At 40.1% G+C, this 15,454-nt stretch overlaps 1 protein-coding gene across 1 annotated transcript in view; it reads left to right on the forward strand.

Moving 5' to 3' along the window:
- Positions 1-14,442, forward strand: part of LOC147705855 (extracellular calcium-sensing receptor-like) — a 239,223-nt gene extending 224,781 nt beyond the window's left edge. Inside the window, exon 4 of the mRNA XM_086929571.1 lies at positions 14,209-14,442. Within this exon, the coding sequence (XP_086785697.1) occupies positions 14,209-14,442 (234 nt within the window). The remainder of the gene's footprint in view (positions 1-14,208) is intronic.
- The last annotated feature ends 1,012 nt before the right edge of the window (positions 14,443-15,454 follow it).

Genomic DNA, 15,454 nt, shown 5'->3' on the forward strand with positions numbered 1-15,454 from the left:
GGCAACCAATCAATAACCCATATAGGTACTCATGTAGCTACTCACCAACTCATGCAGAAGCTTACACAATAACAGACACATGGATACAGACATTCACACAGTTTAGTCACTAACCCATGCATTCAGTAGGACACATTTATTCACTCACTCATACAGTCACACACCTACTAAATCCTCCATCCAGATACTTATACGCCCACTCATTCTTCAATACACTTTGGCATGTATATATATAAAACATATTTAAACTTTATAGAAACATACAGTCACTCGATGATGTCATCAGTGATGTCATCAGAGATGTCATTTGAGATGTCATCAGTGATATCATGAGTGATGTCACTGACCATGTCATGAGTGATGTAATATGTGACGTCATCACTTTAGAAAAGGAGAACAAAAAGCACTGGGTTTTGTGCATGTTTCACAAGAACAAATAAAGAAGTGGTACTAGTAAATAGATTAACACTGTATGTATTCCTGATATATTCTGTTGTTTTTTTATTATTTTATAGTATTCAATTATTATTTCATCTTTTTTATCTGTTATTTTTAACTTATTTTTGACCCATATAGAAAGGGTGACTGTTCATGCAACATGGATTATGTGGACAGATAATACAAAAGTAATATACAAGAATTAAATCAAACAATTCATAGAATACAGAAACACATTCCCATTCAACACGTTTCGGCGTAAGCCTTCTTCAGGAAGTCTGTATTTCTTTCACAATAACGATTACTGTAATAGAGTCCAATACTACTAGCTTTTCTCTATGAATATATTCAAATTTATATTTCACGCAGTATCTCATGTATGTTGCTTCCAGACAACGAACACGTGGAGAAAAATTTGGGAAACTTCTCGTTATATCCTTGCAATTAACATTTAAATAGATTGGGTCTAGTGTTGAGGAAGATATTCATCGCCCGCTTGTGCCAAACGACTGTGCTCGATAAATGATAGCGTTCTAATGCGTGATGAAATTTCTACTGGGTCTCTATATTTTTGCTTCACATCATCCGTGTGCTGGTAATTTTTGTTAAATGAAAGGCTTGGCACATGAACAGAGCGTCTTCCAACTGGTCACTAAAGTGTGACGTCATCACCAGTGCATTGCGGGCGCGCAAGTTATAGTTAGCTGAGCTAACTATAACAAAGGAATTTCAAAAGTTTTGTATGATAGAAATGTTCAGCTAACTATAACGTGTGAAACCTATAGTTTTTTCAATGAATTTGCAAGGTTTTTTAAATGCTAATTTCTAACTATAACGTGTGTGAAACCTATGGTTTGTTCAGTGAATTTCATAGGGTTTTGTAAATAATAATTTATAAATGTATTCATTATTATGTCTTTCTTTTTATACTAATTTCTTATATTTTTAATATAAATATTTATATTTATTTTATTTTTTAGATTATATTTCATATTCTTATTATAAAATATTAACAAAACTAAATTGCAAAGTAGTTTTTGGATGAATTATTGCTTGACATCGGTTGCAAGTATAACACAGCTCCAGCAATTCTCTTGGGGCCCTATGCTCACAATGCTGTATCAAACCTTACACCTGCTTCAAGCATGTGCAAGGTTTTGACACAGCATACGCTCAAAAGTCACTAAATAAAATGTTATACATTTCACTCAGTCACTTTTAGGAGGCCTTGCTGCACCCCCTTCTGCACAAGAAACCCTCTTCTGGCGCAGCGCTTTACAATGTAATACACCCTCCAGATGTGTCACATTGTTGCTACCACACACCATGGCACATCTTTTGCACCACCGCTGTGTCACAAAAGTGACACAATGGCTGTGTTAAAGAGGCACAAGGGGATTGTAAATCCACCCCTAAGACATACAAATTCACCCAGGCACTTTCACCAGACACGCAAATTGAAACATAGACTTGTAACATATTTATATACATATGATACATTCAAGTGCTTCGGACATACTACAGTATACTATAGATACACACCTTATAGATTTATGCTGTAGCAGTTCCTTACAGTTCTGCACTTTCACATTCTCCATACACTAGTAACATATTCATTCATTCATTTATGAACTACACATTCATTCTGACAAACTTTTACACACTAACATAGAAATATAGTTCATTCTTTGACCAGTGAAGGTAGTTCTAAAAAGAACAGTTTTTTTTATTTTGTATTTTTTTTATGTTTTCTCAACAAATTCCAAGCGGAACAAAAGAATGAAAAAAAGAACAACTAATGTCGAGGACAGCAATGATCCTGCATCCTGCGTTTCATCAAGTCTATAGACTGTTCCCCATAACACAAAAGTTTATCGCAATAAATGCATAGAATTTTAACTTTAGCAAAGTCAGAATCAATATGTGGGTGTGGACTGCTTGCTGAAAATGCTGCTGACGCAGTTGATGTGCTAGGTGTAGCAGCAGGTGGGTTCTCATGCAACCTTCGTCTTGCAGCTTGAGCAAAGTTCTTGGGGTGAAATTCTTTACGTGTCGCACCATATTTGCTGTGCCAAAGGAGTATTTTTTTCATGGATCACCACTTGAAAGAGTTGTTTCGCAAATTTTACAAGTTACTTTTGGAGCATTAACTTTTTTTGACCTTCTGGAAAAGTGAAAAAATTCCGAATTAGAGCTTCTTTCCTCTTCTTTGGAGGTTCTTCAGGAATGAAATCTCCCTCTGAAGAACTGCTGGAATATGACTCCATTGCTCTTATTATTGTGATCTTCCTTCTATTTGAGAAGATTCTCAGAACAAATGCTTCTTCTTAGAAAGTCAAAGTCGAATAATTATAATAGGACGGAACTTTCAACAGTCGCAATAGGAAAAGTTATGAACCAATCAAATCTCTACTTTTTAAGTCACATGGCTTTACATACGCTTATGATGCGCTTGCGCAACTCTTTCAATACGAGTACGCATGATGTTCTACGGCGATTTGTGTAATTCTTTTTGAAAGTAATATATGATTATTACAAGTATTAAAAAAATTCATATTTATCCCAAATGTCTGCCCTTAGTATGTACATTAAATACATACATGTTTTAAATGAAGTCGAAACATTGCCCCCTTTCGCATACAGAACGCCGTACATGACGTCACACCGAAGCTTTAATGCCACGCGTAACGTCAAAGAATATTCGTACTGTATGCGCGGGTCACGCTGAGTATGATAAGCAGTACAAACTATGGTGCGATCACCCTCTCAGTAACAAATCAGAGCTCAGGGCATGCTAAGGAGAATGATTAGAAGTGCTGACTCATTGCAGATCCGATTCTGGGCCTGCGCACATGATAACACCGCCGCCATCTCTCTCTGTTGTTAATTGTTGGTGCACACACTCACACTTGCACAAGCACGGTACACACCCGGCCCCACTGCACACATGCCACCACCAAGCATGCTTGCTATCATTTAGCCTGAAACCAAAACATTAGCCAATGGGATGTCCCCCAGGGCCATCATTCTTGCAGACCGCGAAAACGCTACCAAAGACGGCCCTGGGCTTGGTTTGGTCAGCCCTCGCAGTTCCCATATAATGCGGGCACTGACGTGAGCACGCTCTCTTTTGCCTGCCTCTGCTGCGATGACACACAGATTGTCGGAAAAAAAACAGACTCAGCGAAACCACAGCCTTTCAAGACATGACAAAAGACGACAGAAGCAAAGGTAAGAGAAGACGTCACAACATCAGCCTCCACTGTAAATTGTATATGCATAATACTAGTTTTTATCCTTCATATGGCTTTCCTACCCCTCAATGGTTTTAAATTGTACTTACATAATTTAAATATTTCTTTATAAGTCACGACGTCTTATACACCTCTAATCTTAAAAATTGTGCGAGCATAAATGTCTGTGTCGCATTTCTGTACTACGCCACGTGCTTAGCCTTCTATTATTATTAATTGTGCGTCCATGATAGTATTTTTTTTTCTGCGTCACAAGGCCTTCCCAAACCTCTAACTTATTGATCTTCCTTTGTTTGCTGTAGCTGCAACACTCTTAACTACGGAATATTAAGAACTCACATTAAAATTCACTTTTGATAGAAGTTACGTAACTCCGTTTACGATGACTAATCAAAATGTCCTTTTGTTTCCTTAAGCAAACATAATTCAGAAGCAACTACGGCATATCGACCAACAGCAATGGAATTCTCTGCAACCTATGGAATGTACTTTGACGTATAGAAGCAGAGGTGAACTCAAGTTGTGAACTTCGGTGTCCGCACTGTTTATACAAGGTAAGCACAGAGGCCTATATCTACAAATCCTTCATAGAAATGCATTAGAAATAATTCGGCATAACGGGCGTTAGTAACGAAGTAGGCACTTCAATATAGACACCACTTGAACTTGGAATGCTGTAAAATGTACCAGGTACACTGCACTCATAAAACTGTAGTGTTAGCTTTATTTGTGAAACGAGAGAGGGCCATATTATCAAGCCTTGGCGACAAAATTATCGCCACTTTCTCTGCAGCAAACTGCCGCTAAAGTGGCTATAATGGGTTTGATCTATAATTACCTCCAAGCAATGACAACAGATAGGTTACAACAGTCTGACAAACAGATCCACAACCTTATTACGCCACTATTGAGTCACTTGTAACATGAGTAAAGTGATGCAAGGAAAAAATGTCAACTCCAGACTCTGCGACACAGTTTTAATGTTGTTTTCTCTCTCTCTCTTTCTCTCCCTGACTCTCTGTGACATCATTTCTCTTTCTCTCCTAAACTTAGACACTGCTGTCTTCGACGTGTAGACGTGTAGAAGAATTGTTCAGAATACGTTGTGACACCAACTGCCTAAAATGTTTACCCGCAAGGTTTATACAACGCTAAGCACAAAGGCCTAGATCTACAAAGCCTTCACAGGAATGCATTAGAAATGTCACCATACCGAGCGTCAGTAATGCACTAGGCACTTCCATATAGACACCACTTGAACGCAGCACTACAACAGAACTGGAATGTACGAGTCACACTGCACACGTAAAACTGTAGAGTTACCAAAACTTGTAGGGGCATAGTATCAAGAACGGCGATAAAACTATCGCCGTTTCAGCGGCAAGAAACTGCCGCTAAAGCGGCGATAATGAGCTTGATAATATGCCCTTGTAAAATCTCATAGTAGCCCAGGTTAACACCACAGCCTGCACTGCTATGGTAATTCACAACAGCATATTATCAAACCCATTATCGCTGCTTTAGCTGCAGCTTCCTGCCGCTGAAATGGCGATAATTTTATCGCCGTTCTTGATAATATGCCCCGTAATGCTTCAGCTCATTTATTCACATCTACATAATTCTAAACTCTAATTTTCTTTTTCTTTTGCAGATTAACAATCGGACACCTTTTGGAATCCATTTTACAATTTGTTTATAACATTGTTTAAGTTATTTTTCCAGTTGTAATATAGTTATAATTGAGTTTCGTTTATATTTATTGTTTAATAAAAGTTAATAAAAAAAGACTAAATACTTCTTTTATTTTGTGGGGGAGGGATATGACTGCCCACAATAATAATAATGTTGAAATACTATAGTAAGATAGTCAAGACTAGGATTGAAAACTACTGAGTTCTACTAAAATGGCAGTGGACGAAGTAGGTAATCAACGTTTGGCTCCTCGGCACTACCTTTCAAATAAATATATAAAAAATATGACTATTAATACTGTATAAAAGTACAGCAGCGGATGACACACACGAACTGGAAAAAGAAAGCGACAGATTTACTAACTGATATAAAGAAAGGTTTCCTTGTTGAACTTGAAGAAAAAGAAAACGTGGGCTTCGAAAACAACGCTGACTGAGCATGCGAAGAGAGTACAACTGCTACACCAACAAAAAAGGAAACCTTTACATACTATCATAGAAATGAAGGAGCATATATCAACAAAAGGCGATACATTATCGCTGCTTTTATCGACAGGAAACTGCCGATAAAGCGGTGATAATGGGCTTGATAATAGGCCCTTGTAACTTCCCATAGCACCCCAGGTTCTGGTGTTAACCTGGGCTCCTAAGGTTATTCACAAGGGCATATTTTCAAGCCCATTATCGCTGCTTTATCTGCACTTTCCTGCCGATAAAAGCGACGATAATGTTTCGCCTTTTGTTGATAATATGGCTCATTGCTCTTTTTTTGACCAGTAAACTTAGGTGCGTATTATCAAGGACCGGTGTTACAATTATCGCCGTTTTATTGGCAAGAAACTGCTGATAAAACGGCGATAATAACCATTATAATACGGCATTGTTATTTCCCATAGAAGCCCATGTTAACACCAGAACATAGCCTTCTATGGCAATTAACAAGAACGTATTATCAAGCCCACCCTCCCAACATTAATAAAAAATCATAGGCCCTTGTAAATTCCCATAGCAGCCCAAGTTCTGATGTTAACCTGGGCTGCTATGGTTATTCACAAGGGCATATTATCAAGCCCATTATCGCCACTTTATCAGCAGTTTCCTGCCAATAAAAGCGACGATAATGTATCGCCTTTTGTTGAAAATATGGCCCATTGCTCTTTTTTTGACCAGAAAACGTAGGTGCGCATTATCAAGGACTGGTGTTACAATTATCGCCGTTTTATTGGCAAGAAACTGCTGATAAAACGGCGATAATGACCATGATAATACGGCATTGTTATTTCCCATAGATGCCCATGTTAACACCAGAACATAGCCTTCTTTGGCAATTAACAAGAACGTATTATCAAGCCCACCCTCCCAACATTAATAAAAAACCATAGGCCCTTGTAAATTCCCATAGCAGCCCAAGTTCTGATGTTAACCTGGGCTGCTATGGTTATTCACAGGGGCATATTATCAAGCCCATTATCGCCACTTTATCAGCAGTTTCCTGCCAATAAAAGCGACGATAATGTATCGCCTTTTGTTGAAAATATGGCCCATTGCTCTTTTTTTTTACCACTAAATCTAGGTGCATATTATCACGCACGGACCGGTGTTAAAAGTGTTGCGGTTTTATTGGCAGGAAACTGCTGATAAAACGGCGATAATGACCTTCATAATACGGCCTTGTTATTTCCCATAGAAGCCCTTCTTAACACCAGAACACAGCCTTCTATGGGAATTAACAAGGACGTATTATCAAGCCCACCCTCCCAACATTAATAAAAAACTCCACACAATGCAGGTACCCGGAGCTGGAAGGTCATTTTACATATCACTGCCCCAGGAAAAGTGGCGTTCCCCGCGACGTGTATGGGGAGAGAGAGAGAGAGAGAGATCTCAAAACATATTTGTTTTTTTTAAACGACCCGAGGGGTGCCGCTCACCGAGACAGCGGAGAGTATGACCGTAACCCCCCCCTGCATACTTCAAAATAAAACCAGAGGAGTTCCGTTCCCCGGTGCTCGGGGCACCTTACAAGCCCCTATTATGCAGCAAAATTGCCCCCATAATTTCCCCCCGGGACCTAATAAATGACACAGACTTCTACTTTTTTTTCAACTTTTACACAGCGTACAACTACTGCATGATTACCCTGCCATTTTTTATTTTTAAAAAAATAAAAATTGAGCCTAAAGATCAATGTAGCACCCCCTGACCAAGACTATAGGCTCAGAATGTTTCTACCCTGCCCCGTTTCCTTATTTCTCAACTTTGTTTTACTGTTTTCTTCTGACTCTGCTCTCCCGACAAACAACATGGCTGCCAAAACTTCCTGGTTTGCAGTGTTAACAGCCAATCAGCATGCAGCTCCTGCTCGTAATTGTACGTATTTCCATACGCGTACGCCGCGATTTTTCTTTTAAAAAAAATAAAAATAAAATAGAGCCTAAACATCCATGTACGACCCCCTGAGCAAGCCTAGAGGGTCAGAATGTCTCTACCCTACCCCCTTCCCTTATTTCTCAACTTTGTTTTACTGTTTTCTTGTGACTCGGTTCTAGCGAGGCACAAGATGGCCGCCAACATTTCCTGATTTTGAGTGTTGACAGACAGTTCACAGCCAATCAGCATGCAGCTCACGCTCTTAATTGAACAGATTTCAGTACGCGTGCTGAACTCCGTCTCTAGATATCGCTATGATTTTACTTGCAACTTTCTCAGAAACTACTGAACGGATTTACACCATTTAACAAAAAGCACAATCTGCGAACAGAACTCTACCTCTCTGCCAAATTTTGTGTAATTCCGTTCAGCTGTTCGGGCTGTAGCCCTGGCTAAAGGTCCCTATGAAAAATTGCATGGGGAAAACACGTTTTGGGACCCACTTTTTTCTCGGCCCCCACTTGATGAATCACCCTCAAACTTTCAGGGAAGGAGCGGAACTAAGCATGCCATGTTCTTGGAGAAATTCACGAAGATTCATCCTCCAGCGCCAAAGTTATTCCAAATAGAATGTTGTGGATTTCCTATGGAAACTAGGTCCTAACTATAACTACCTACTGGCGACCGCAATAATGTCGTTTTACATTTGTAAGTCCCCTAAATTGTTCAAAATACTGACTACATTCCAGCTTGACGTATTAATTTAATCATGTTCTTGTCTGAGGAGGATCTCACAAGACTGAATACTGAGACCTGAGCTGATGTTTGAACCAAAAAGTCAGTCCATGTCACTCCAGTTGCAATTACCCTCTCTAACTTGTGGCTGGATTTGTGTGTTCGCAGGATTTCATTTTACAGGATTGCCATGGAGACAGGCAACATAACGAAACCCCCTGCTAGTTCTGTTGGATACTCATATAAATCTTGGGTATATCACAAAGAGCCCCAATTAAGAATTAGCAAATGCTGCACATACTTTTATATTGTAATGATCTACCACTGTCACGCAGCCTACCCTTTATTTGCATGATCGCTATATCCTTTTGCCAAGGTTACAAAAATGTAAAAATTCTTGAAGATTTGCTTCATCAAAAAAATTTCGTTCGTTTCAGCACCTTTATTCACCCATACCGGGCAACAGTTATACATGATAGCAAACCTGGAGGTCAAGGACTTATGTCCGGTGCCATATATTTGAATTTAAGATCAACAGTGACACAACACCATCCTATTCGTAGGGCGTTTCAGAGTCCCAAATGTAATCCTGATTGTGAGCCCACCCACATCAAAAATATTATTGATTTGTCCAGCACTCATAATAGGATCTTGGGCACCAGGTAAATTAACCCCTGAAAAATTTACAGAAACTGTGAGAGTACCATAATTTTAATCGAAGTGACCCTTCCAATTACTAAGAGTGGAAGAGTAGACCAAAAGAATATCGATCGACAAATCCTATCATGCACCCGCTCCATGATAAGATCAATGATATTTTTTATATTACATGCCACATGAATACACAAACCCTGCCTTACTAAACTCCCATTCAAGCAAGCACCCTCGATTCCCACTAATTAGCAACATAATTGTAAAGCTCTTAACAAATATCTGCACGCCACGTGGAATTAACAGTGCTTTTGCACAGGCCATGACTCACTAAAACGTAAATGTCCTGCTGTAAGACCCATAAGGTGGAGAATCAAAGGCAAAAATGTTCCCCCAAGTGTTGCTTATGCAAGGCATTTTATGATAATTTGCTTCAAAAAACCTAGCATCTGCTTTGTAAGTTTAGGTCCTATGCCCAACCTGGCTTTGAGTTAAATCTTGCACACCTAACATAATGCAATACAAGTTGATCTACTACACTGCTTGGATGAAAATGTACAGAGTGACTCTTTACAAGCTTCAGTGCTATCCAGTCAACCAGTAAAAAGATGCACCGGTGGCCATCGGCCTACCATAAACTATATGGCCTAGCCTCTATCCTACACCCTCTCCTCTAGGTAATAAAATGACACAGTGTTTCATGATATTACATTTGCAGCCATGTTACCAGTGATAATCTTCACTGCTTCTTCCGTTTTGCACATTACCACAGTGGCCTTCTGGCAATATGAGAGAAAATGATTCATTTTCAATAGGAAACACATCTATCTTCTGTTCAAGTGCACTTCTGGATTCACAAATAGCTTTGAGGAGATCACAGAAAGTGCATTCCATTTTCTCACCCACAGCCAATTCATGAGGTATTGCTACCTCAGCACAGGGTCCTTCAGTCATGGAAGTGCTTTACATAATTATGCAATAGCAATGACATCAACCACCATGTTTACAGCAAGTATAACCAATTGTAATAAAACAACAGTGCAATAGCTCACCAGGTCAATGATCAGTTCACCACTACAATTTGAGGCAGTTTCATAGTGTTAAATCCAATTTGCCTGTTAAGCTCACAATGCTCTCTTAGGGGCACATGCATCAAAGGAAATTGCATTCGCAAATGGTGCGAATCGCAAAATTCGGCAGTTTGCGAATGCAATTCCCATTTTGGAGATGCATTAATATTTTTGTAATTTTCGCAATTTAAGAAATCGCAAAATTGCGATTTCTTAAATTGCGATTGCGTTTAAGGAATCTCAAATTGAGATTCCTTAAATGCAATGCATCAAACTCTAAAAATTTGCAAATTCCCAAATAAGGGGAGCAAATTACCATGAAGTTGACCTTCATGGCAATTTGCGAAAACTTTGAAAAATGCACTAAAGTGCATTTTTCAAAGTTCCATTTTACACACACACATGCCCTTGGGGCATGTGAGTGTGCAAAATGTACTTCTAAGCAGATTTCAGGGGTGCAACAGGGTGTCCTTTGGACACCCCTGCACCCTTGAAATTGCATTCTTAATTTGCGAATTTCTAATGGTGAATTGCAAATTAAGAATGTCGTTCCATTCATTCCTATGGGCCCATAGGAATGGATGGGGAGGTATTCCTTAATTGCGATTCTCAATTGGAGAATCGCAATTAAGGAATTTTTAGAATTCGCTATTTTTAGATAATTGTGATTCCTTATTTTTCGCAATTAAGGAATCGCAAAATGCAATATTGATGCATGTGCCAGTTTGTCTTTATCCATTCTCACAGCACACCTACACCTCCCCAAGGAATCCCAACAGATGTGGAATAGGCACATTGGTGGGAATAAGAGAAATACAGCCACGGTAACAGCAGGAGGTAAAATCATGTAGGCATCTTGTTCAATCTTGCCAGTGACAAGTTAGTGTAGCTGAGCTCTTACTTCAGCTTCAGGGGGCAAAGGGCACTGGCCACCAGGTCCTAAAACCATTCAGGGGCAGGTAGATGAGTAATATCTCCCAGTTGGGCTGTTTAAATGGTATAATGTCAGAATGCCACAGCAGCTCCATTGCCACTTCAGAGACCCCAGGTCCAAAGCTCAAGTCACCAATCCCCTCACTGCAGGCAACCAGGGAAGTTCAAACAGTTCAGGTTTACCAATGCGGTCACCAGTCATGGGCGCACCGATGTGGTGGGGCACGAAAAGCATTTCTAGTCAAAAAAGGAACTTCTATTGGAGGATAAATGAGCAGTCTCAGATATGATTAGGATTATCAGAATTTGAAATGTAAAACCCGGACATTGCATGGTCATAGAAGAATAACTAAAGTATTGCATCGGCTAAAGTATTGCATCGGCTCAGGGGCACAGATTGACTTAAATGACTGCCCTCACAAACATGGAAACCACAAACAATGTTGCACTGAGGGGAATTCAATGCAAATTTTGCACTCATAGGGCCTGATTACAAGAATATGTGCTATTTATCACAGCTGGTAAATAATGATACCACTGGATTAGTTACTTATCGGGTGTGACAAACAGCACCTATTACGAGTTTCTGAGGACTAGCATGCCGCAGGCACCAGAATCCACATGAAACGGTAATTACCGTATGCCTGCTCCCTGTTCAAGTTTGGCAAATTTGGCCTATCAAAATGTAACAAAGGCTGAGGTATTTGAAGCCTCTGATAATCAATGAATTCGTTAAATAACACTCAACTCGTAATGCTGATCCGTGTGTAAACAGGGGTTTAAGCACGGGTCGGAAAACAATGACTGACTCATAAGCAGATCCATCGTGTTATCGAAGTCAACTGAGTTGCTTTCTACTAGGGAATGTTTACTAATGCTGTCCTGCAATATGGGAATATTTGCTTTCCTCCGCGTTCTGTCCACCCTCTCTGAAATCCTGGACATGTACTAAGTTTACTGAAATTTTCCAGTACGGATGTTGAAAAGCCAGGACTGTTCCAGGAAATAAGGGACACCTGGTCATCCTAGGTATGATGCATTTTACAAACTAAGGGGCAAATTTATGTTAACTGGCGCATCCCCAGGGATGCGCCAGTTAACATGCGCCACAGTGCACCACTGCTCCGCCACCCATGGTGCGCCGCATTTATGATGCGGCGCACCATGGTGCAAGTAAGTGAAGATGCGTGACGCATCTCTCGGCGTACGGGCGGCGCATTGCAGGAGTCATGCCGCAAGTGCGACATGACTCCTGCAATGTAGAGGAGCCACCTCTTCAATGCCTGGTGCGTCAGCCTTACGCCTGCTTCAAGCAGGCGTAAGGAATTGACGTAGAAAGTGACTGAGTGAAATCTCATAGATTTCACTCAGCCACTTTTAGGAGGCGTTCCTGCGCAGGAACGCCCCCCCTGCGCAGGAACGCCTCCTTATGGCGCAGGGCTTTCCAAGGTGACGCATCTCCTAGATGCGTCATGTTGTAAATAGGGCGCATTGTTTGCGCCGCCGTTGCGTCACATTAAGTGACGCAATTGCGGCGCAAGGAGGCGCAAGGGCCTCATAAATCTGCCCCTAAATCTTTGTCTTTTTCACCTCTTACTAGTATTGTGGCTTCAGGATGTCTAGTTCTGGGTAAAAGTACACTATTTAAGGTTTTGATTCATTCATTCAATTGTTGGAACCATGGGGGACATTTACTATTATTTCATGAAACAATGCTGTTTTGCATTACTTTGTTTTTACTAAAACACGCCTAGTGATGGATAGTGGCTTTCTGTAGCTTAGTAAATGCCAAACATGATTTTACGTGGCTGCACCACAAAAGTGACGCAAACCCAACCCAATTCATAGTAACTCTGGGCACGCATGTTTATAGAAAAGCTGGTGGTAAATGACAAAGGGCCCGATGTAGGTGACCCGGTATTGAGCCATTTCTGATGTAGGGGATGATTCAGTAAATACCGAATCGGTATTTACTGATTCGGCATTTACCGAATCATTATTTACAGATTCGGTATTTACCGTAGGAAGCACTGTTAAGAGTGCTTATGTGCTGTAAGGATTTGTTATTTACCACCAACTATAAGTTGGTGGTAAATACCGAATACCTTTGAAAATGCAAATCTGTGCATTTTCAACAGTGCCATGTGGCAGACATACATGCCCTTAGGGTATGTATGTGTGCCACATGTGCACACAAGCACTATTCACGGGTGTAACAGTGTGTCAATGTGACACCATGCCACCCTTGAATGTTTCCCTATTTTACCGAATTGGTATTTACTGATTCGGTAATTCACATTCATTCCTATGGGCCTCTAGGCCCATATGAATGAATGGGAATTACCGAATCGGTAAATACCGATTCGGTAAATACCGAATCGTACCGATTCGGTACTACTTACCAAATTGTTATTTACATAGCATTTACCGATTCTAAAATACCGAATCGGTAAGATTCGGTATTTTAGAATCGGTGCATTTTTTCCTTACCTACATCTAGATCTAGCCCAAAGTCTAGAACTGAACACGAAGGACACATTGCCAGAACGTAGGATTCATGGAGCAATTACGAAAGCCTCATTCTTTGTAGACAAAGATGTCCAGGGTTGCCTGGTCTGAGGAGAAGCAGGAAGAGAATCATTAATAACCTCCAGGAGGCTGTGGTGTTTTGACATGAATGCTTCCCAGCTGATGGTGGTGTTACTGTCTGGCATCACTACACCACACTGGTATTTTCGCTGATGAAGATGTGCTTGACGTCTCAAATCTTTCATGACATTTATTTCTTACAATAGCAACAAGACAGAAGCAATGGTAATTAATGTGCTTTCTGACCCATATTGTGACATGACAAACATCGCATTGCAGGCCGTGGTTCTAAGCTGTTTGATTTAATTGCCTCTGACTTTATCACTATGCCAATAAGTGGTTAGAAACCAAGAATAATCTTACCTCGTTTTGATCACATAATAATGGCAACTATATCTTCATTTTCTGTATTTTTGTATATTAACCTGACTGTTTTAGTGTGAATTAAGAAAGGTCTTCCGGTGTTTGGTTTTGCAGCTTCTACCTTTTGTGAAGAATGTCCATTTTCTGGACCCGGTTGGACAGGAGGTGTTTTTCGACGACAACGGCGACCCACCGGTTACATTTGATATTGAAAACTGGCAGGCACCCTCGGATGGCATCGGCGGATCGGTCAATGTCGGCCTGTATGACGCACGGCTGCCCTTGAATCAGAGACTCACTCTGAACAGAAGCACCATCCAATGGGGTAACCATTATTCTCAGGTCTGAGCAGTTACAGTGTCTCGATAAGCAGAAACACATCCTTGCATTTTTGCTATATGATTAGTGTGCAATAGAAGAAAATGTCCTAGGAAATCTTGTTCTGAGTGCCCACGATGCTAGGAGGATAGTTTTAGAATCTTAGGGGCAGATGTATCATCCGTTTTTTTTGTCGCAAATGCTGCGATTCGGAAAATAGCAGCGTTTGCGACAAAAAAAACGGGATTTGGAATGTATCATTCAAAAAGCCTCGCAATATTAAGGAATCGCTAATTTAGCGATTCCTTAACATTGCGAGGCTTTTAAGAAATGGCAAATTGCGATTTAATATTTGAAATGTATCAAGCATTTCAGTGTTGCGATTTTTGACTAAGAATTCGCCAATTACCATCAACTTGTAGTTGGTGGAAACTTGCGAATTCTTTTCAAAAAGCATTTTTTTTAAATTCTAAAGGTGCCATATGACGCTCATACATGCCCTTAGGGCATGTATGTGCGCCATATGCGTACACATATCAAATTCAGGGGTGCAGCAGGGTGTCCTTAAGACACCCTTGAAATTATTCTCAATTTGCGATTAGCTAATTGCTAATCGCAAATTGAGTATAATTTTACATTCATTCCTATGGGCCTCCTGGCCCATAGAAATGAATGGGAAATTATTCCTTAATTGCGATTAGCAATTTGCTAATCGCAATTAAGGAATTCTAAGGAATCGCTAATAAATAGCGAAATTCTACATACATACCATTTTGCACTTCTCAAATAGCGATTCCTTAACAATCGCTATTTGAGAAGTGCAAAATGGTATCTTGATACATCTGCCCCTTAATCTGGGAACCTCGGAACTGCAATGCATTGATCGGCTATTCCTAAATTGATTCTAATGTCAAGCTTTTTTCATCTTTTGACGTTGTTTGAGAATGTGTTTAGAGAACAGAAGAACAGAGAAAAACGATAGATGTGGTATAACGCGCAAAGAATGCATTTGTATTGCAAAATATATAATTGTAATTAAGAA

Source organism: Lissotriton vulgaris, chromosome 7, assembly GCF_964263255.1.
Source record: "Lissotriton vulgaris chromosome 7, aLisVul1.2, whole genome shotgun sequence".
Taxonomy (NCBI): Eukaryota; Metazoa; Chordata; class Amphibia; order Caudata; family Salamandridae; genus Lissotriton; species Lissotriton vulgaris.